General features: G+C 32.2%; 1 protein-coding gene across 1 annotated transcript; it reads left to right on the top strand.

Moving 5' to 3' along the window:
- Positions 1–1,892: 1,892 nt before the first annotated feature.
- On the top strand, positions 1,893–16,950 carry LOC127729553 (L-threonine dehydratase catabolic TdcB-like). The gene is made up of 8 exons (XM_052237376.1): positions 1,893–2,121; positions 7,309–7,442; positions 9,145–9,303; positions 10,335–10,402; positions 11,702–11,816; positions 13,504–13,629; positions 14,941–15,042; positions 16,781–16,950. The coding sequence occupies exons 1-8, from the start codon at positions 1,929–1,931 to the stop codon at positions 16,928–16,930; spliced, it is 1,047 nt and encodes a 348-aa protein (XP_052093336.1). The 5' UTR covers positions 1,893–1,928; the 3' UTR covers positions 16,931–16,950.
- The last annotated feature ends 1,104 nt before the right edge of the window (positions 16,951–18,054 follow it).

The following is an 18,054-nucleotide window of genomic DNA, read 5'->3' as shown; positions in this document are numbered from 1 at the left end:
GAAGATGGGTACTCTTCGACAAAACCGAATTTGTCTCAGGTGCTCCTCAGGTGAGGTTGAAGATGCAGTTCATTTTTTATTTAAATGTGACACCCATTTATTGAAAAGAGAGGAATTGATGCAAAGTATATTAAAATCGTGTCCAAACTTCTAATATTTACATACCAACAACAAATTAATTTGGATAATGAATAATGAGGATGCCTATGTACTATTTGCATTTGATAAATATATAAATTAAAGATACTAATAATTAATGGAAAACATAATCTGCAATAACTAATTTCAATTTAACTCTTTAACATGAGTTTTGGATACTCTGTTAAGCCTGCACTGATCATAAGAAGAATTTCATATTCTCTGGCACCGTCCATTGATGATCTTTGCTGGTCAGACACAGAATCTATAATCTTAAAAGTATATTTTTAAAATACGTTTTTAATAATTTAGGAGTTTGACTCATCTGCATTAAGTACAAGTTGGGACTTCCTTAAAGCATTGACTCTTGGTGCGTACTGCAGATTAGTCATAATATCCTTTATTCAATGTTATTTGCAGTATACCTCATAGTTAAATGTGTGGGTTTTTTTTTTTTGTTTTTTTTTTTATATATATATAGAGATTTCTCCGTACAAACTACTTAAGCCACTTGTTTATTTAATAGTCAAAATATACTTACCACTTGGGTCAATGTCAACATAATATTAATTGAATTATATCGATTTTTCATTATCGATTTTTATTGAAATAATGCACTATTATACCCCTATGGGGTTGATGACATGAAAACAAAATAACACATTACATAATACATCACAAAAATAATAATAAAAAATACATGCTTTCATATATGTACATATCATGCCGTTGTTGAATCCACTCTCCTCAGTGACCAAGACTTTTTAATAAATGGAGCCGCATACCGCATAATTGACGGACATGAAAGACATAAAATCAATTTATCCAATTTATCCATCTCATTTATATTTGAACAGATATTTTTACTTTTACTTAGGAATTCAAGTCTCAGTCAAGTTTTCATTTTGTTTACATTTAAATAAGAAATGATCTTCGTCATCTATTTTATTTAAAGAACAATATTGACATAAACGTTCTTCTCTTTTTATGTTTCTGTGCCTCCCCCTTTCAATTTCCAAAATATGATCACTTAATTACCCTTAATTTAGTAAAGCATTTCCTGGACTCAGTCTGGTTTCAAAGTTATTTTCTTTAAGTAAATATGGTTCAGTTTCATAAAATTAATCTTTTTAACTTTACTATAAGTATATAATTTATCATTTTCCGTAAAAGAGTTTAATTTCTTAAAGATCAACTTTTTATAGTTTTCTTGTATATAAATCTCCTTCATGTTTATTTGATATATTGCTATTATTTTGTTGTGTGTTTCTTGTTTTTTTTGTTTTTTTTTGTTTTTGTTTTTGTTTTTGTTGTTTTTTTTTATTATTACACATGTTACAAATCTATAGTCTAGTTTGCATTGCATATGTTATTGTTCATAATGATATTGTTTATATGCTATATACCCTACTGGGGCCCTAATTTGGTGAATGAAAGTATTCTCTAGCAAACATCGTTTAATTTCCGGTCAGGCTGATGCCTGTTTATAGTATTCCCGTTCTCTTTAAATCCAACGGCTGCCACTGTCCGTTGTCACTTGGCAAAACAACGCAGGTAACCCTTTCGGAACACCTGGAATAAATAATGTGGAAGTACCCGGCTTTTCGGTGTTATTTATAAATACGGTGATGTGATCGTTGTATATGGTATAATTCAGTTGTCTTACTCTTTAATATACCGTCACTTTGGATTTTCAATTTCTTACTCGTTTTTTCTTAGATTTTTATCTCACAGAATCTATTTTTAACTTTAAAGGTCATGAACTAGGACACTAAGTTTTATCTGGTCTCATGCGGTATGATAGACGTATCTATTTATACTTAGCAAAATTAACACAAAAGAGAAGAACAATGGACGATGGTTATCCGCAAATGATACTAGAAGCCACCAAGCGGATTAAACCACACATATGGAAGACGCCTCTATTGCACTCATCTTATTTAAGTGATTCTGTTAAAAAGATAAGTGTGTTCATCAAACTAGGTCAGTACACATAAATAAACATAACTTTTATTTTTAATTTTGTGTTAGACGTGTAGTCTGTAAAATTACCATTTAGCACCGTGTGTCAGTATTGATATTGATTTTTTGGTACATTTCACGATGTGTATTTGTTGTCACCACTGGACTGTAAATATAAAGCTGATCGATCATAGCTGTACCAATAGTATATTTTGTTTATCGCCAACATTTCGATGTTTTCAATGTTACACAAAAAAATCAAAGCTTAAGTACTATCAATATACATTTTACCTGTAACCAAATAATCGTTGTGACATTATTATAATGATATCAAATCAAAAAAAATAAATAAATATGTTTACAAACAGGCCCGTAGCCAAGAATTTCCAAAGGAGGGGTTCGATACAATATAGTCCAAATAATTATGACGTCTTGAAAGGCTATTTTAATTTTTTTTTCTGTGACGCCTTCCAACGACGGGAAGGCGTCACAGAAAAAAGAAAAAAATTAAAATAGCCTTTCAAGACGTCACAATTATTTGGACTAGATACAATCATACTCAACTTTAACAGTTACAATTCAAACAGAACGTCGACTTTAACAGTGCTTATTTGTTTTCAAAGGATGGGGGGGGGGGGGGGGGGGTTTGTACGAACCCCTCGAACTCCCCGCCCCCCATTGGTTACGGGTGTGACAAACAACAAATTGTAAAGATTGTGCTGTAGTTGAGCCCTAGACTTGTGGTTGAACTTCATCAATGTTCATCACCTAGATCATGAACACCCAGAGTTACAAGCTGTTTTTAATTCATTTTTCACTTAATAAAAAAAATAGAAATAAATATATCCGAATTTGATTTCAAAGTCTTAATCAAGTGTTCGATCTTCAGTGACCATGCGGCTAGTTACATTGGAACATATTTTTTACGGTTTATGCACTGCCGAAAGCGAACCTTAAACTTACCGGCTATCGATACTGCTGATGCGATCGGTAACACAATGGAAGTGTTATATTGACAAGATAATACTTCCATGATGGTAACACCTATCCGATGATTGACAAGTAGGTAATTATATTCGCATTTTCTACTGTGTACAGTACTTTAATATTAAAATTTTAAAATGTGGTTTGATTGCCAATGAAACAACTATCTACCCGTGGCCAAACGACTAGGTTTAAGCAACTATAGGTCACCCTACATCTTTAAAGGATTAGCAAGACTCATACCGCAAAGTAAGCTATATGTAAGCTTATGCCATCACTTGGCGTCCGTCGTCGTCCGTCGTCTGTCGTCGTCGTCTGTTGTCGTCTGTCGTCGTAAACTATTTCAAAAATCTTCTCCTCTGAAACTACTGGGCCAAATACCTTCAAACTTTAACTAAATGTTCCTTAGGGTATCTAGTTTATAAATTGTATCCGAAGTTTTGATCCATCGACAAACATGGCCGCCATGGCTAAAAATAGAACATAGGGGTCAAATGCAGTTTTTGGCTTATATCTCAAAAACTGAAGCTTTTAGAGCAAATCTGACATGGGACTAAATTGTTCAATTGGTCAAGATCTATTAGCTCTGAAATGTTCAGACGAACCGAACAAACCATTGTTGGGTTGCTGCCACCGAATTGGTAGTTTTAACAAAATTTTGCAGTTTTTTGTTATTATTTTGAATATTATTATAGATATATATAAACTGTAAGCAGCAATAATGTTCAGCAAAGTAAGATCTACAAAAAAGTTAATATGACCATAATTGTCAATTGACCCCTTAAGGAGTTATAGCCCTTTAAAGACAATTTTACACAATTTGTTCATCAAGTTTGCTAACATTTAAAAATCTTCTCCTCTGAAACTACTGGGCCAATTACCTTCAAACTTTAACTAAATGTTCCTTAGGGTATCTTGTTTATAAATTGTATCCGAAGTTTGTATCCATCGACAAACATGGCCGCCATGGCTAAAAATAGAACATATGGGTCAAATGCAGTTTTTGGCTTAAATCTCAAAAACTAAATCTTTTAGAGCAAATTTGACAGGGGTAAAATTGTTTAATTGGTCAAGATCTATCGGCCCTGAAATTATCAGACGAATCGAACAACCCATTGTTGGGTTGCTGCCACCGCATTGGTAGTTTTAAACAAAATGCAGTTTTTTGTTATTATTTTGAATATTATTATAGATATATATAAACTGTAAGCAGCAATAATGTTCAGCAAAGTAAGATCTACAAAAAAGTTAATATGACCAAAATTGTCAATTGACCCCTTAAGGAGTTATAGCCCTTTAAAGACAATTTTACACAATTTGTTCATCAAGTTTGCTAACATTTAAAAATCTTCTCCTCTGAAACTACTGGGCCAATTACCTTCAAACTTTAACTAAATGTTCCTTAGGGTATCTTGTTTATAAATTGTATCCGAAGTTTGTATCCATCGACAAACATGGCCGCCATGGCTAAAAATAGAACATATGGGTCAAATGCAGTTTTTGGCTTAAATCTCAAAAACTAAATCTTTTAGAGCAAATTTGACAGGGGTAAAATTGTTTAATTGGTCAAGATCTATCGGCCCTGAAATTATCAGACGAATCGAACAACCCATTGTTGGGTTGCTGCCACCGAATTGGTAGTTTTAAACAAAATTTTGCAGTTTTTTGTTATTATTTTGAATATTATTATAGATATATATAAACTGTAAGCAGCAATAATGTTCAGCAAAGTAAGATCTACAAAAAAGTTAATATGACCAAAATTGTCAATTGACCCCTTAAGGAGTTATAGCCCTTTAAAGACAATTTTACACAATTTGTTCAACAGGTGAGCGATTCAGGCTCTTGAGAGCCTCTTGTTTTTAAAAACCGGCAGCCTGATTTAATACAAACCAATAAACAGAAAAGAAATATGATAGACAGCAACCACTGAAAGGTTATGTTTTTATGTTTTTAGTTTAAACATATTTTATTTGCTTAAATATGCAAAAGGAATGAGACACAAGTTAATCAAACTTATAAAGTCTTCTCCCATGAACAATTTATAACAATAGAATATTTACAAAGCATGCATGCAAACAATACAATACATTATATATACTGGATATGTAAAAAGATGATGTGTGATAGTGAATGGTTGTACACAATATACTTGTATATGCATTTTAGTGCGCTATGTTATAAAATTAGAAACCTCTTTGACTCTTTGATAAATTCATATACATTCTTTAAAATTATTTCATTTTCATCATTATTTAATGACGAATCACCGGAGGTTAAGATGTTCAAATTTAGTGGAGAGTTCTCTGGTAACCAGTTCAGATTATTAGATATTTTGATTCTTATATTCACATAACTAGGACATTTAAAAAAGAAGTGATATAAATCTTCACGCTTAGCACGACAACGACAAGACGGATCTAAAATGATATTGACTATATTAAGATCATGATTCAAAAAAGAAACTGGGCATCTAAGTTTAGAAAATGATATTGAGTTTACGATTGCCAAATGCATAATGTTTAGGTACTTGGGCTTTTGAATTCAGTTTGATATTTTTTAATGTTTCAGATACTGATAATGCAATAGGCCAATTCTTTAAGATATAAATTTAGGACAAAAATATCAATAAATCAAGTTGTGCTTTCACTCGTTTTCAAAAAAAAAATTTGTTAATGATGACATATATCTAAAAAAAAAACTACTACTGAAGATTTCTTTAAAAGATTTCTGGATTTGGAAACAACTATGGATTACATGAATTAAGCATATTTTACAACTTTTGTTTCCGATTCCCTTTTCCTAACAAAATACATTTAGTTCAGTAAAAGTATGTCCAGTCTGCTGTACATGATAACAAAAAAATATTGACAGACCAAATTCAATCGTGTTAAAAAAAACAGAAATGGTTCTATTTCGGTAAAAAAGTCGTACAGGGTCCACATCTATTTTTACGAATGCAAAAATGTGACGAGAAATTGTATTTTAAAAAAGGTTTATATATTATAAATTTTTGCTTTGAACCAATCAGCTGTTCTAAAACATTTAATAAGTAAAACTAAATCAAAATGTTCTGGACAACACATATGTTATATACACTTATTAGTTTTAATAAATCATTATTGTCTTATTAGTTTATAATTTTAGTTTGTTTATTATTTTATGAATAATTACAACAATTATACATTGTGATAATCTGCCCTAATGCCTTAAGGCTTTAATGGCCAACTTGATTATATGTAACTGTATCTGTATTTTTGTAGTCGAACCCCCTGTTACTGCTATTCAACTTCCAATTATTTACGGGGCCCCGAGTGATCTAAGGTAGTGCAACTGCTGTATCACCAGCCTGTCAACACTGAGGTTGTGAGTTCGAACCTAGCACGTGGCAGGTGCGTTCGATTCCAATCTTAATTGACTAGAACTGTCAGTTTTCCTGCCCAAGGTCGATGGTTCTCTCCGGGCACTTCGGCTTCCTCTTCCAATAAAAACTGGCCCCTTGCGAAATAGCCAATAGTGCTGAAAGTGGCGTTAAATACCAACAATCAATCAATCCAATTATTCACATGTGATCTATTACTTGTGGAACTTGCAAGCTGCAATATGTTGGCGAAGCAGAAACTAAATTCAACATCAGATTAAATAATCACCGGTCATTTTATACCAAAGGAAGAAACTACCCAATTACGAGACACCTCTTAAGAACAGGACATTCTTTTGAAAATATCACCTAATCAAATAATAATAGAGGTCAACCAAAATTGTGAAACTCAAAGTAGAAACAGAGAGAGAGAGGTTTTGGATGCATCAGCTACATACTCTTGAACATGATGGACTGAATGAGAGAGATGAAAAACAGTTTTATCAAAAATATCTTAAAATGAAACATATCAGCAGCATATCAGATATTAAAAAGACCCGATCTACGATTGTCCTCAGCTTGTAGAATTTTAATTCCCTAGCTAATAATCAATTTGGAACTGTTCGGTCTACCATGAATATAGTGTTGATGGCAGATCGTTGATATAGTCTCACTAAATATTTACACACGGCGCGATTATAAACGTAACAGACTATATAGGAACCCATCGGATTGTTTATTGACCTCAATAAGTGTTTTTGAGTCTGGGTCGTTTGGTTGCTATATACTCGTTGACGCATACACAGCATCAACTGTTATTCACCGGATACTTTTATATAAGTATTTAACTGTTTGTTTTATAGAAAGCGATCAGCTGACTGGTTCATTCAAGGTTCGTGGCGCATTTAACAAATTTTTACAACTTCTGGAGACAAATCCTGATATAAGAAAGACTGGAGTATATACTGCATCATCAGGAAATCATGGCTTGGCATGTGTAAGTTTTTAGACAATTAAATGGCATAAACATAAATTTAAATCTGAAAATATGCCTGAAGGAAACGTAAGTATTCATAATACATTTTGTAATATCCACATTCCAGACTCACATATACTCTGCAAAATAAAAAAGAAAGCCATAGGTCCGATTCATTTTAAATGTAAAGTCGACAATAAATAAATATAAATATTAGATAATTAAATGTTTTAGCAATGGGTTATTAAAGCTATTTAAATACAGATTGCCAATACGAGCAATTTGGAATCTAGCTAAGTGTATTTTTTCGAGGCCTGAAAAATGAACGATGCAATTACCATGCAGAAAACTGTTCATGTATTCCACGGGAAAATTGTATTTAATTCACCTGTCAAACAATCGTGTACAAAACTTTGGCGTTAAAAAGATTGATTTCAATTGCTACTGTGAAATGCCGCTATGCCAGGATTGGACCCTGCTACGCCATTCGTCACAACTCGGCCGATTCCGTACCTTATCTAACGGATAGAAGGAGAGTAGCGTAGTCACCCGAGGATTGCCGAATGCCTGCTACGCGTAATGTTCAACGTCCTCGGCCTTTTATAGGCAGGACAATTTGACATTTATATAAAATACCGACCGTGCAAGGGCTGTATAGCCAGTCAAGGTCGTTAAAATCTTCCATTTGTTGTATTCATATGTAAAATGTTTGCTCACTATTAGCTAAAGCATTGCTGGGATAAAAATCGGTTCCAAGCATACAATTGTGAAAATACCAGTTTACGTTTCTTTTTGCAGAGTATATTGTGGAAAATTACATATTCGAATCTTTACCATAAATGTATAAACAATCAACATATACAATGTCATTGCCCTACAAAAGCAAACATGTCGATTTCATTTGATGAGTTTAAAAAAAAACGTTGGATACAGCTGAAATGACTTACTTTTTACTCAAATAATCATTTTCCCGTATTTTGATCTCTCCTTTTGAAGTCCTAGCAAAAATAACGATCTGGTTTCTATTTGGTTAGCTAGTTGTTTTCTCCTCTCGATTTGTTGGTAAGTGTAAAATAAAAAGGAGAAGAGAAGATACCATAAGGAGCAATACAAAAACATAGGCCAAAGAACATCAGACAAGATCATCAAACAATGAAAAGATAAACAAGGGTCCACAAAACACTATACACAGAAATCTAAAGATTACGAAATACGAACCCCAGCAAAAAGGTTGGTTACATCGAGTACACCTAAAGTATACATGTAATCAGTTTCTGTTCCACTAGTGGAACACGTGGTAACAATAAGTTTTTATCGTATTGACTTGGTAGTAGGTGTTCCCATTTGTTTTTCTCTCAATTCGCCAGACTGGCTTACGACTGGCTTTGACAGTAATAAACTCACGTACCAGCAGTAATTTATATTCTCTGATTATCAGTAATATGGTATTTCAAAAAAATTGAAAAAAGGTAAAAAGTATAGTCCCTATGTTTGGCTGAAAAGTCGAAGTCATTTGTTAGATATTTTCAATTTCCAGAATATCTATATTATAACTGGTTAATTTCTTAATCTTTCTTAACACAATTTGTAATAAATTTGACTATGCTTTATTTTTTGTTTTAAATTATTATTTCCTTGATATCTTCTACAAAAGAAAAAATCCCCCCTTTATAAAAAATAGATCTCCTGAAAGTTCAATACACATAGTCTTTTTATTTTTCAGTTAGAAGCAGCCAAGGTTTTAGGTGTTCCTCTGACTATATATTGTCAAGAAGGAGTTGATCCTGGTAAGAAGGATAACCTATTACACGAAGGAGCAAAATTGGTCCTACATGGTAATGATTGTGTAGAGGCAGAACTGAAGTCAAGATCAGATGCTGAGGTAACACGAATAAATAGTATTTATTACATTCAAATGATGTGAACAATTGTTTTAGAAATTGACAGATTACCACATATTATTTTCAATACCTGTGGAAGTCAAATTCTATCCTGTCCTTGTATTATTATGTTTATAGAGAGAGGGGAAAAACATATTTTGGTTTGAAACGGATGGTGGTATATCAAGCAAACGAACATATAAATAATAATCATATTCGATTTTATTGCGTTTACTATGTCGCACCGGGTCAATACGCTAGGAGACCAAAAGCATGGAAAGCAAAATACATAAAAACAATAAACACAATTAAAACTTTAAAAGTGTTGCAAACCTAAATGCATTATTCAATTAATGTTTTACATTTGCATGTCGGGGTCTTTTAAAGTTTTCAATTCTCGCGGTTCGTATTTCTGGAATACCCGAGACCAACTGTTTGGGTAGCCTAATACATACATAGTTTGTGAACTACTGAATCAAATGATAGATGTTCAATAAATCTTCAAAATCAATGTCTTTCTTATAAATATCCGGAGTTAATAAACATTGATGACAAAGGAGGTACAGAAAAAATTATATAAATTTAAAGTACAATGACATTCATACACAATGTTTTAAATAAAGTAAACTTGTGTGTATTGCAGGTAAGTATGTAAACTGTAAGTATGTAAACAACTCTTCTTTCTTCGATCAATCAATGCTGATTGGATAAGATATAAATAAATAGACGTCTGAATGAGTAAGATATATAGATACATGCTTCATTAGCAAAAAAAAAAATATACAGATGAAAAGACATTTAAATGAATAAGATATATTTAAAATAGAAATATAAATGAATAAGATATATTCAAAATATAAATATAAATATAAATGAATAAGATATAGATGAAAAGGCATCTATAGTATATATGAATAGACATATGAACGAATAGGATATAGATGAATGAACATATAAATGAATAAGACACAGATGAAAAGAAATTTAAATGAATAAGATATAGATCGTTTTTAGAACTTTAATTTCAATTCAGGCGAATGGTACAACTTATGTCTCTCCATACAATGATCGCACGGTAGTAGCAGGGCAAGGGAGTATTGCGTAAGTATCAAAATAATTATCCACATCGTTTATTTGAAAACGCTGTTTTGTTACATACGTCAAAGCACAACGTATTAATATTTTGCATACATGTACGTCTAAGTTCTATGTCCTGAACTTTAAGTGTTTTTTTTCGAGTTGATTCTCTTTTGAAATATCCAGAGATAATGGAACAGGACAGTCACAATGTTTTCGTTTTAAAATATTTTAAAATATATTTAAAGCTTGTATACATAATTTGCAGTAAGGATATAATATACATTGGAGTACAAACAGTCCGAATCACCAAACAGAACAATTGAGTGTCGTCACGTTAAGAATTACCTTATGCATAAATGAACCATCATGTTTAGTTTTTAAAATAAAGTTGTAAATGCTCATTCATAATTATTTTTAATTTTGTAAAAGATTTATCTTTATTTCATGTCAATTTACTGGTTCTTTTACCCCCAATGCATAGGTTGGCATAGTCGTATTTGGCACAACTTTTTGGAATTGTTGGTTTTTATGCTCTTCAAATTCGTATTTGATTTCACCTCCCAAATGTTTTAATTAGAGCACCACTGATGAGTGTTATGTAGACGAAACACGCGTCTGCCGTGCACAATTATATTAAGGATGTACTTAGGTCAGGTTTAGGAATTTTTGTCGGACTCCTTCGTTTTTTTCATACGATACAGGGTAAAATGTTTTGCCTCATAACACCCATTTTTCTTTTCATATAAGACTTCAAAAGCTCATAAAAGGTCATTTACCAAAATTTAAGCAGATTCTAGATTTCTTTCTTTCGATTTGAGACCCAAATAATACCAATGCAAATAGAAGGTTAAAGCTTTTCCAGTCATTAAATTAAATATCTCGAAAAGGAGCTCCATAACCTATCAATATATTTAGCTTATTTTGTTCCTTAACTAATGCTCTTCTGACTTATAGTATCAATTTTGAATTATAGATTTTTTTTAATTTCACCTAAGTACATCCTTAAAGCCTGTTATCTTTGATGAGTTTTTACAAAAAAATAAAAGGGATAAAAATAAGTCAGAATACACAGTAACTCATAGAAAAAGAAAACTATCATGGCCAATTGACATTTCCACAGTTTACATGTGAAAGTGTTGCCATTTAAATATCAAAATTTGCATTATACATGTGTACTATCGAAATAACACACAAATGAGGCATATCTTTGTGTCAACAGCTATTTTCTTTTGATTAACTGCATATACATCTCCCATATAATTGCAACCTTTTCAATGTGTACATTATTACATTTAAGCACGCTCCTTAACATACTTTCAGCGTTGAAATTTTTGAAGAGTTCCCTGAGGTCGATGCCGTTTTAGTTCCTGTCGGGGGAGGTGGACTGATTGCTGGAATTGCCAGATACATAAAACAAGTGAAACCCTCAACGAAAGTAAGTCAGTTTACACAGCAACGCTGTAAATTTCAATGGAAAAAAGTATGTGTGGATAACCAACATGCAATAAACCATCTTTCAACTTTGTACCGGAAAATATTAATATGATATAAATATGGAGGCCGTAGGGTTGCATATAATTGCTTACATCCACTTCATTTGAACTCTAGTGATTAGTTGTCTCATTGGCAATTATACCACATCTCCTTATTTTTGTATGGAGTCATAAGACTGGCACAGTGAGCCGGATTTTCCTCTGCTATTTCAGAAAGTTAGTCTTTTGTCACCCAAATAAGACACACTATCTTTATTCCGTATGGAATATTCTTTTTCTCCTCTTTAGTGCCTTCTTTTCACGCCATCATCGACAATGTGGCATTAGTTTATCCCACAAACCTCCACTCTTCTTATAAACTCGATGCCGCTAGGGTGGTTCAATAAAAAAAACATGTTATTCAGGTTAAAGGTTGAATGAGGTTACACTATCGACAATATATGTAGTTATCTAGTGACATAATATTTTATGGTAACTTATCGTTTTTCTTTCATTTGATTGACAGAATACAGGTTGTCATGTTGATCGAAGCGTACATTATAATGGTACATGTACATATAAGACAATAACTACCTCTTCCTGTACGATTAGTGTAATAATCTAAAGAAGAAAGATTATCACTTTCACAGAAACATCTCATTTAACAGTCACTGTTATGTGCATGCAACTGTAACGTATTTATTTGAAACAGTTAATTTTTTTAAGTTTGGGACACGAAAAAACTCAAAGATGCCAGGCTTATAATTTTTACACCTACAGTTTCACCATTGGGTTCGAACCAAAGAAGTCAGCAATCCAAGTAAAACATGAAAGCCAAAAATTCCGAAACATTATGCCAATAAAATATGGGAGATCACATGTTCTAGTCATATGTTACAATTTATTCGTATTTTTTTAAATAAAAGTTTCAAAGTTCAGTGAGAAACTCACTTAGAAAGCATATCACCAGTTAACATGAAAACATATGTTACTGAAGGACACGTGGTTAGTGAATGAAAAGAAACGATGACAAAAGAAAAAAAATCAATACGAAAAAAAGAGAAGATGTGATAGTTCAATGAATTAAACTGGGGAACTTTATTTGACTAAACAAAAAATATCCGGAACAGACAATTAAATGCAAATTTCTGGATATTAGTATGTTTGGGTACCTTTGCATAATTGAACCAGGAAAGACCTTTTTCATTCAAATTACATTAAAACAATGAAATAATTATTAAATGTATTTTAAAAAAGTAAGAAACAAGGGGTTATCAACCACGAGAAGTTGCAGGAAAGTAAAAGAAGAGATCTGAAGACAAGCGTTCATAAAATAATACATGAAACAAAGTTCAGTTACAGGAACTCCTCACTTTAAGCAATGAGAGAACACAGATCCTCCAGAAAGGTCAACAGATCTTGCTTTAAAAATTTCATATTAAATGCTTTTGTCGTTAACCTATAAACTGCATAGTACAGCCAACTTGAGTTTTACTCGCATAACTTCATTCTAGTTTAACACATGTTCTTAAAAATTGTTTTCTAATAATTAATAACAGCGAAATTTAGTCACTTCATCGATCAAAAGCACTCTGCGTATCGCAAATAGATTTATTGTGTATATTTGGCAGATTTTGCTTTGATTTCCAGGTATATGGCTGTCAGCCTAAAAATTCAAAGGTAATGTACGAGTCAGTGAAAGCCAATAAAGTAATATTTGAGGAATCTTATCCAACACTATCAGACGCTACAGCGGGCGGATTAGAAGAGTCTACGGTAAGTTGAGAAATAGCATTCAAAATAGATATTGGTGGTCGAATCTGAACAGAACGACGGCCAAATTATTATAAAGATGAAGAGCGTTCAAATTATAAAATTCCCAGAAGTTGTGGCGCATATATACCTGTGGAGAAAGGGATTGGAAAAACAGTATTTCGAATAATTTCAAAATTTTACGAACAGCTGATATGCTTCAATACACGTCATTTGGACTCGTGTGGCAGTTGTCATATTGGAAATCATACCACACCCTCTCACCTTTATATTTAATGAATAAAGGAGAAACAAGATACAGTGCAAACTGCACAGATCTCAATCAGGAGCACAGTATCATTACACAAGTTGGAAGTTTGAAGCATATTATTTAAACTTTTTCTCATGACATTGTCTGTACCAAGTCAGTCATATCATGATCGCGCAGTGACTGCAATAAATTTCATCGGATTTTTATTCTTTTTAAGATAGTATTAATCTTCAAAACTACTCAACAATGTTGCGAAACAATGACATCACAAATTAAAAACGAACACCAGACAGAGAATTTATCTTTCATGATCATTCTTTCTCTCTTCGTCTTATATGTACAAATATACTTCTCCGACTGGTCATTAAAATTAAACAAAAAGTAAAATAACGAAAATACCGAAGGAAATTTCAAATAGGAAAGTCCCTTATAAAATGGCAAAATCAAAAGCTCAAACACAACAAACGAATGGAAAACAACTGTCATATTCCTGACTTGGTACAGGAGGCATTTCCTTGTGTAGAAAATGGTGAATTAAACCTGGTTTTATAGCTAGCTAAACCTCTGACTTGTATGACAGTCGCATTAAATTCAATTATAGTGACAACAATGTGTGAACAAAACAAACAGACATAATAGGTAAAAATGTCAAAAATAGGGGTACAGCAGTCAACACTGTGTTATAATCTTAATCACTATAAAAACAAACAAATATGTCAACAAAGAAAAACAAAATGACATAGACATAGGACTTGCAAAAATGAAAGACAATAATAAAAAAAATGACCACAGCACAACAACACATTGCCGGGATGCATAAATACCGAGCCACGCCAAAAGGATATTACCAAACATGGACTAAACAGTAAAGGTAAATAGTTTACAAAGACAAATAAAAGAACCCTATAAACACGTAATGAAGATGATAAACAACGTCAGTACCTGGAATTTATACTTCAAGACCATCATGTATTATTTGTGAAGTTGATACGGAATATTTATCAAAGTATTCATAACCCTTGCAGTTTTTTTCAACTATTATATAAACTGCTTGTTTCCCTTAGGTAACATTTCAGCTATGCCGAGATTTTGTAGATGAATGGATAATGGTAGAAGAAGAAGACATAGCAAAAGCTATTATGTTTATGGTAGAAAAACATCATAAGGTATACAATATCAGATTTAAAAAAAAATCCAATTTCCTTATGTAATTGCACCTTATTGCCCTTTTGTATTGTAAGTAGATAATTTAACATTTGATTTTTTCTGACGAATTACTATGCGCAGATACATCGAAAACCGGCATTCCAATTATTCTTATAGGGGGAAACGAGAAGGTATAATCAGGCATGAAATAAGGACGAAAAGACGGATGCAATTTCTTTTTAAATAAGGTCTTGGTTCATATCTAGTTGCTCCAAAAACTGTGCGTAAAATATCAATTTTATACCGTGACGATCCTTTTAATTTACCAAAAAGCAAAACATAATTTGAGAGGATTGAAGAATTTTACTATTTTTGAAATTTTAGAGGTCAGGAAATGGCTTTTATCATAGTTTATTACACCCTTTACAATTTTAAATCTAGGAATGCCTTGTATGTGTTGATGTGTTTCCCTCGGTTTTGGTTTGTGACCCGAATTTGTTTTCGCTCAATCGATTTATGACTATTGAACAGCGGTATACTACTGTTGCCTTTATTTGTATAATGGGTAGACTGTATGTATGGTTAGTTAAAAGGGGAGACAATAACAATTTTCAAATAAGCTTTTTGTGTGGATTATTTTAACATCATATGACTATCTAACAGTAGCGTACTTCAATTTAGGTTTGATATAAATATGTTCAACGTAAAAGTTTAACTATGTCACGACCTCTATTTTCCGTTTGCTTGATCAAAATGTGACCTGTCCATGAAGAAATTAACCAGAAACCGTGTCATAGTCCTATGAGAGATGTATTGCATGTAACACATTAGTAGTAAAAGTACAATAGAGACCACATTTTCTGTTGTATTACATGGGCAAACGTATAGTTCAAAAACATTTGTACTATTAAGTTGCACACTCTGCTTTATGATACTTATATAAAATTACAATAATTAACATTTTTAAATCTATTTTCAATACAAAAACAAATGGTACAAGTAAAATAATACTAAATACTACCATGTTAAAGATAGTCCGTGATTGCTCTGAAGTATGGCAGCCTTTTTAGGACTCATCATAGCGCAGTGTATATAGAAAACATGAACATTGCCGACCCAGCCTAGGTGCACGACGGTAGGTTTCTATCTTGAAGTCGTAAATGATTCATCTTCTAGTAGATAAATCATACATCATTTGATTCCTCATTCTTATTACTCCACCAAATTGTATTGTGTATTAACGTTCTAAACCCCTTAACAAACGAACGCTTTATTTCATCCACCCGCCATTTTCAACGACATACTTTCACGGCCCCATCAAGTCCTAAAAACCTCGCCAGAGCAATCTCGGACTATGTTTAATAAAAAAAAAAGCTGTAATTGTACGAAATTGCATGTTGATTAACATAACTACAATTTACAATCATTCACAGCAGGTCTGATAGCAAGAGACTATTACATCAGTAGACCGGAGTAACTTTTTCAACGAATAATTACAATACCAACAATTTAATGGAATATAATGCACTTGTCGTTGGTTCTTACGTTTGAATTGTTTGACATTTTGTTATGTTTCCCTTTATAGCTGTCTACGGTATGGGTTTTGCTCATTGTTAAAAGTACGGTGATATAACAGTTGCTTACATCCACGTCATTTTGACTTTGATAGATAGTTGGCTCATTTGCAATTACATCACATGTCTGTTTTATATATAAGTTTATCTAACATTTACATTTGATACATATCATTTCATTCAGATAGTGGAAGGTGCGGCAGGAGTATCCATCGGAGCTTATATGACAAATATGGACAAGTTTTCTGGACAAAATGTTGTCATCATTTCATGTGGAGCAAATTTAAGTCTATCAATCATGCATGATATTGTATCTAAATATAAAAGTAAATAAAAGATAAGATTTTGTTCTTGTTTGGTTTTTTTGTCATTACGTTATTTTATTCAGCCACATGTATATTGTTCGTTTTATTTTCATCAAATGGTATAAAGCTAAACTATTAATTGAAACTGCAATATGTAAATTTTGTATTATTATGACTAATTACATTATAATGATTTGCATGTGGAGAAGACAAAACTAATAGACGTGTCCCATGAAAGGGTTCTTAAAAATGTGCATATGAGTTTATGGACTTGGCTTCTTTCAAATTTTTCCTTTTTGGTTTTTTTCTTGTATTGTATTTGTTAGAAATACAAAATTACCTATATTTATTTTAGAAAGAATAGAAAAACTAATTAGATTAGTAAAAAAACACAGAAATTAGGATTTTTGGCAACAGTATATATCGTCTCATTTAGATTTTAATCGTGGAAAGTTTCGGGGACTTATCGCACGACTTAGAATTGTTGGCAGATGGACCAAAAGATAGACATAGGGCACTGGCGACTGTCGACGGGGCCCTAATAAGCCCTTTTCTATAATAACATTCACGGTATATCAATTTCACTGAACCAGATGCGCATTTCGACAGTACATGTCTCTCACGTGATGCTCAAGCCAACATATTTGAAAATCCAAAACTTATTTAAATAATGAAGAGCTCATAACCCAAAGAGGACAAAAAGTATAGCTAAAGCCGCCTAAATTAGGAAATTCTCTAGAATTGAAAATATTTTCAAGAAAGACGATGTCGCCAATATTTTGTTAACAAGTATTATAACCCAAAAATTGTAATTATTATTATCATCATTGTATTGTTATTATTAATTGCGGTTTATGAAGTAAAATTTAGTTTGAATAGTACTACATGTATAGGGTACTCTAGTATTACAAATAGTATTAATTGAAGTTTATGAATCGAATTATTTGAAATGTTTTTGTAACAACAGAGACATACATACACGCATATATAAGTCTCTGGTTAAAATTGATAATGATAAAATATCGGACAACTTTAATTTTAGAATGCATAGAATTTCTAATCAACCCACACGATTGAGCTAAACGTGATATCTGTAAGATGACCAATAGTATAAATTTAGAAATGAAAAAAGATATATCTACCGGTAAAATGA

This window comes from Mytilus californianus, unplaced genomic scaffold, assembly GCF_021869535.1.
Source record: "Mytilus californianus isolate M0D057914Y unplaced genomic scaffold, xbMytCali1.0.p SCAF_2, whole genome shotgun sequence".
NCBI classification, from domain to species: Eukaryota; Metazoa; Mollusca; class Bivalvia; order Mytilida; family Mytilidae; genus Mytilus; species Mytilus californianus.
This window is presented reverse-complemented; position numbering and strand designations above follow the sequence as displayed.

What these genes read in the sequence shown, in the direction of transcription:
- LOC127729553 (XM_052237376.1), top strand. Translation starts at nt 1,929, where the DNA reads ATGCGGTATGATAGACGTATCTATTTATACTTAGCAAAATTAACACAA. An exon ending in AAGTGAAACCCTCAACGAAA is followed by an intron (nt 11,817 to 13,503) that starts GTAAGTCAGTTT and finishes TTTGATTTCCAG; the next exon opens with GTATATGGCTGTCAGCCTAA. An exon ending in TGGTAGAAAAACATCATAAG is followed by an intron (nt 15,043 to 16,780) that starts GTATACAATATC and finishes CATTTCATTCAG; the next exon opens with ATAGTGGAAGGTGCGGCAGG.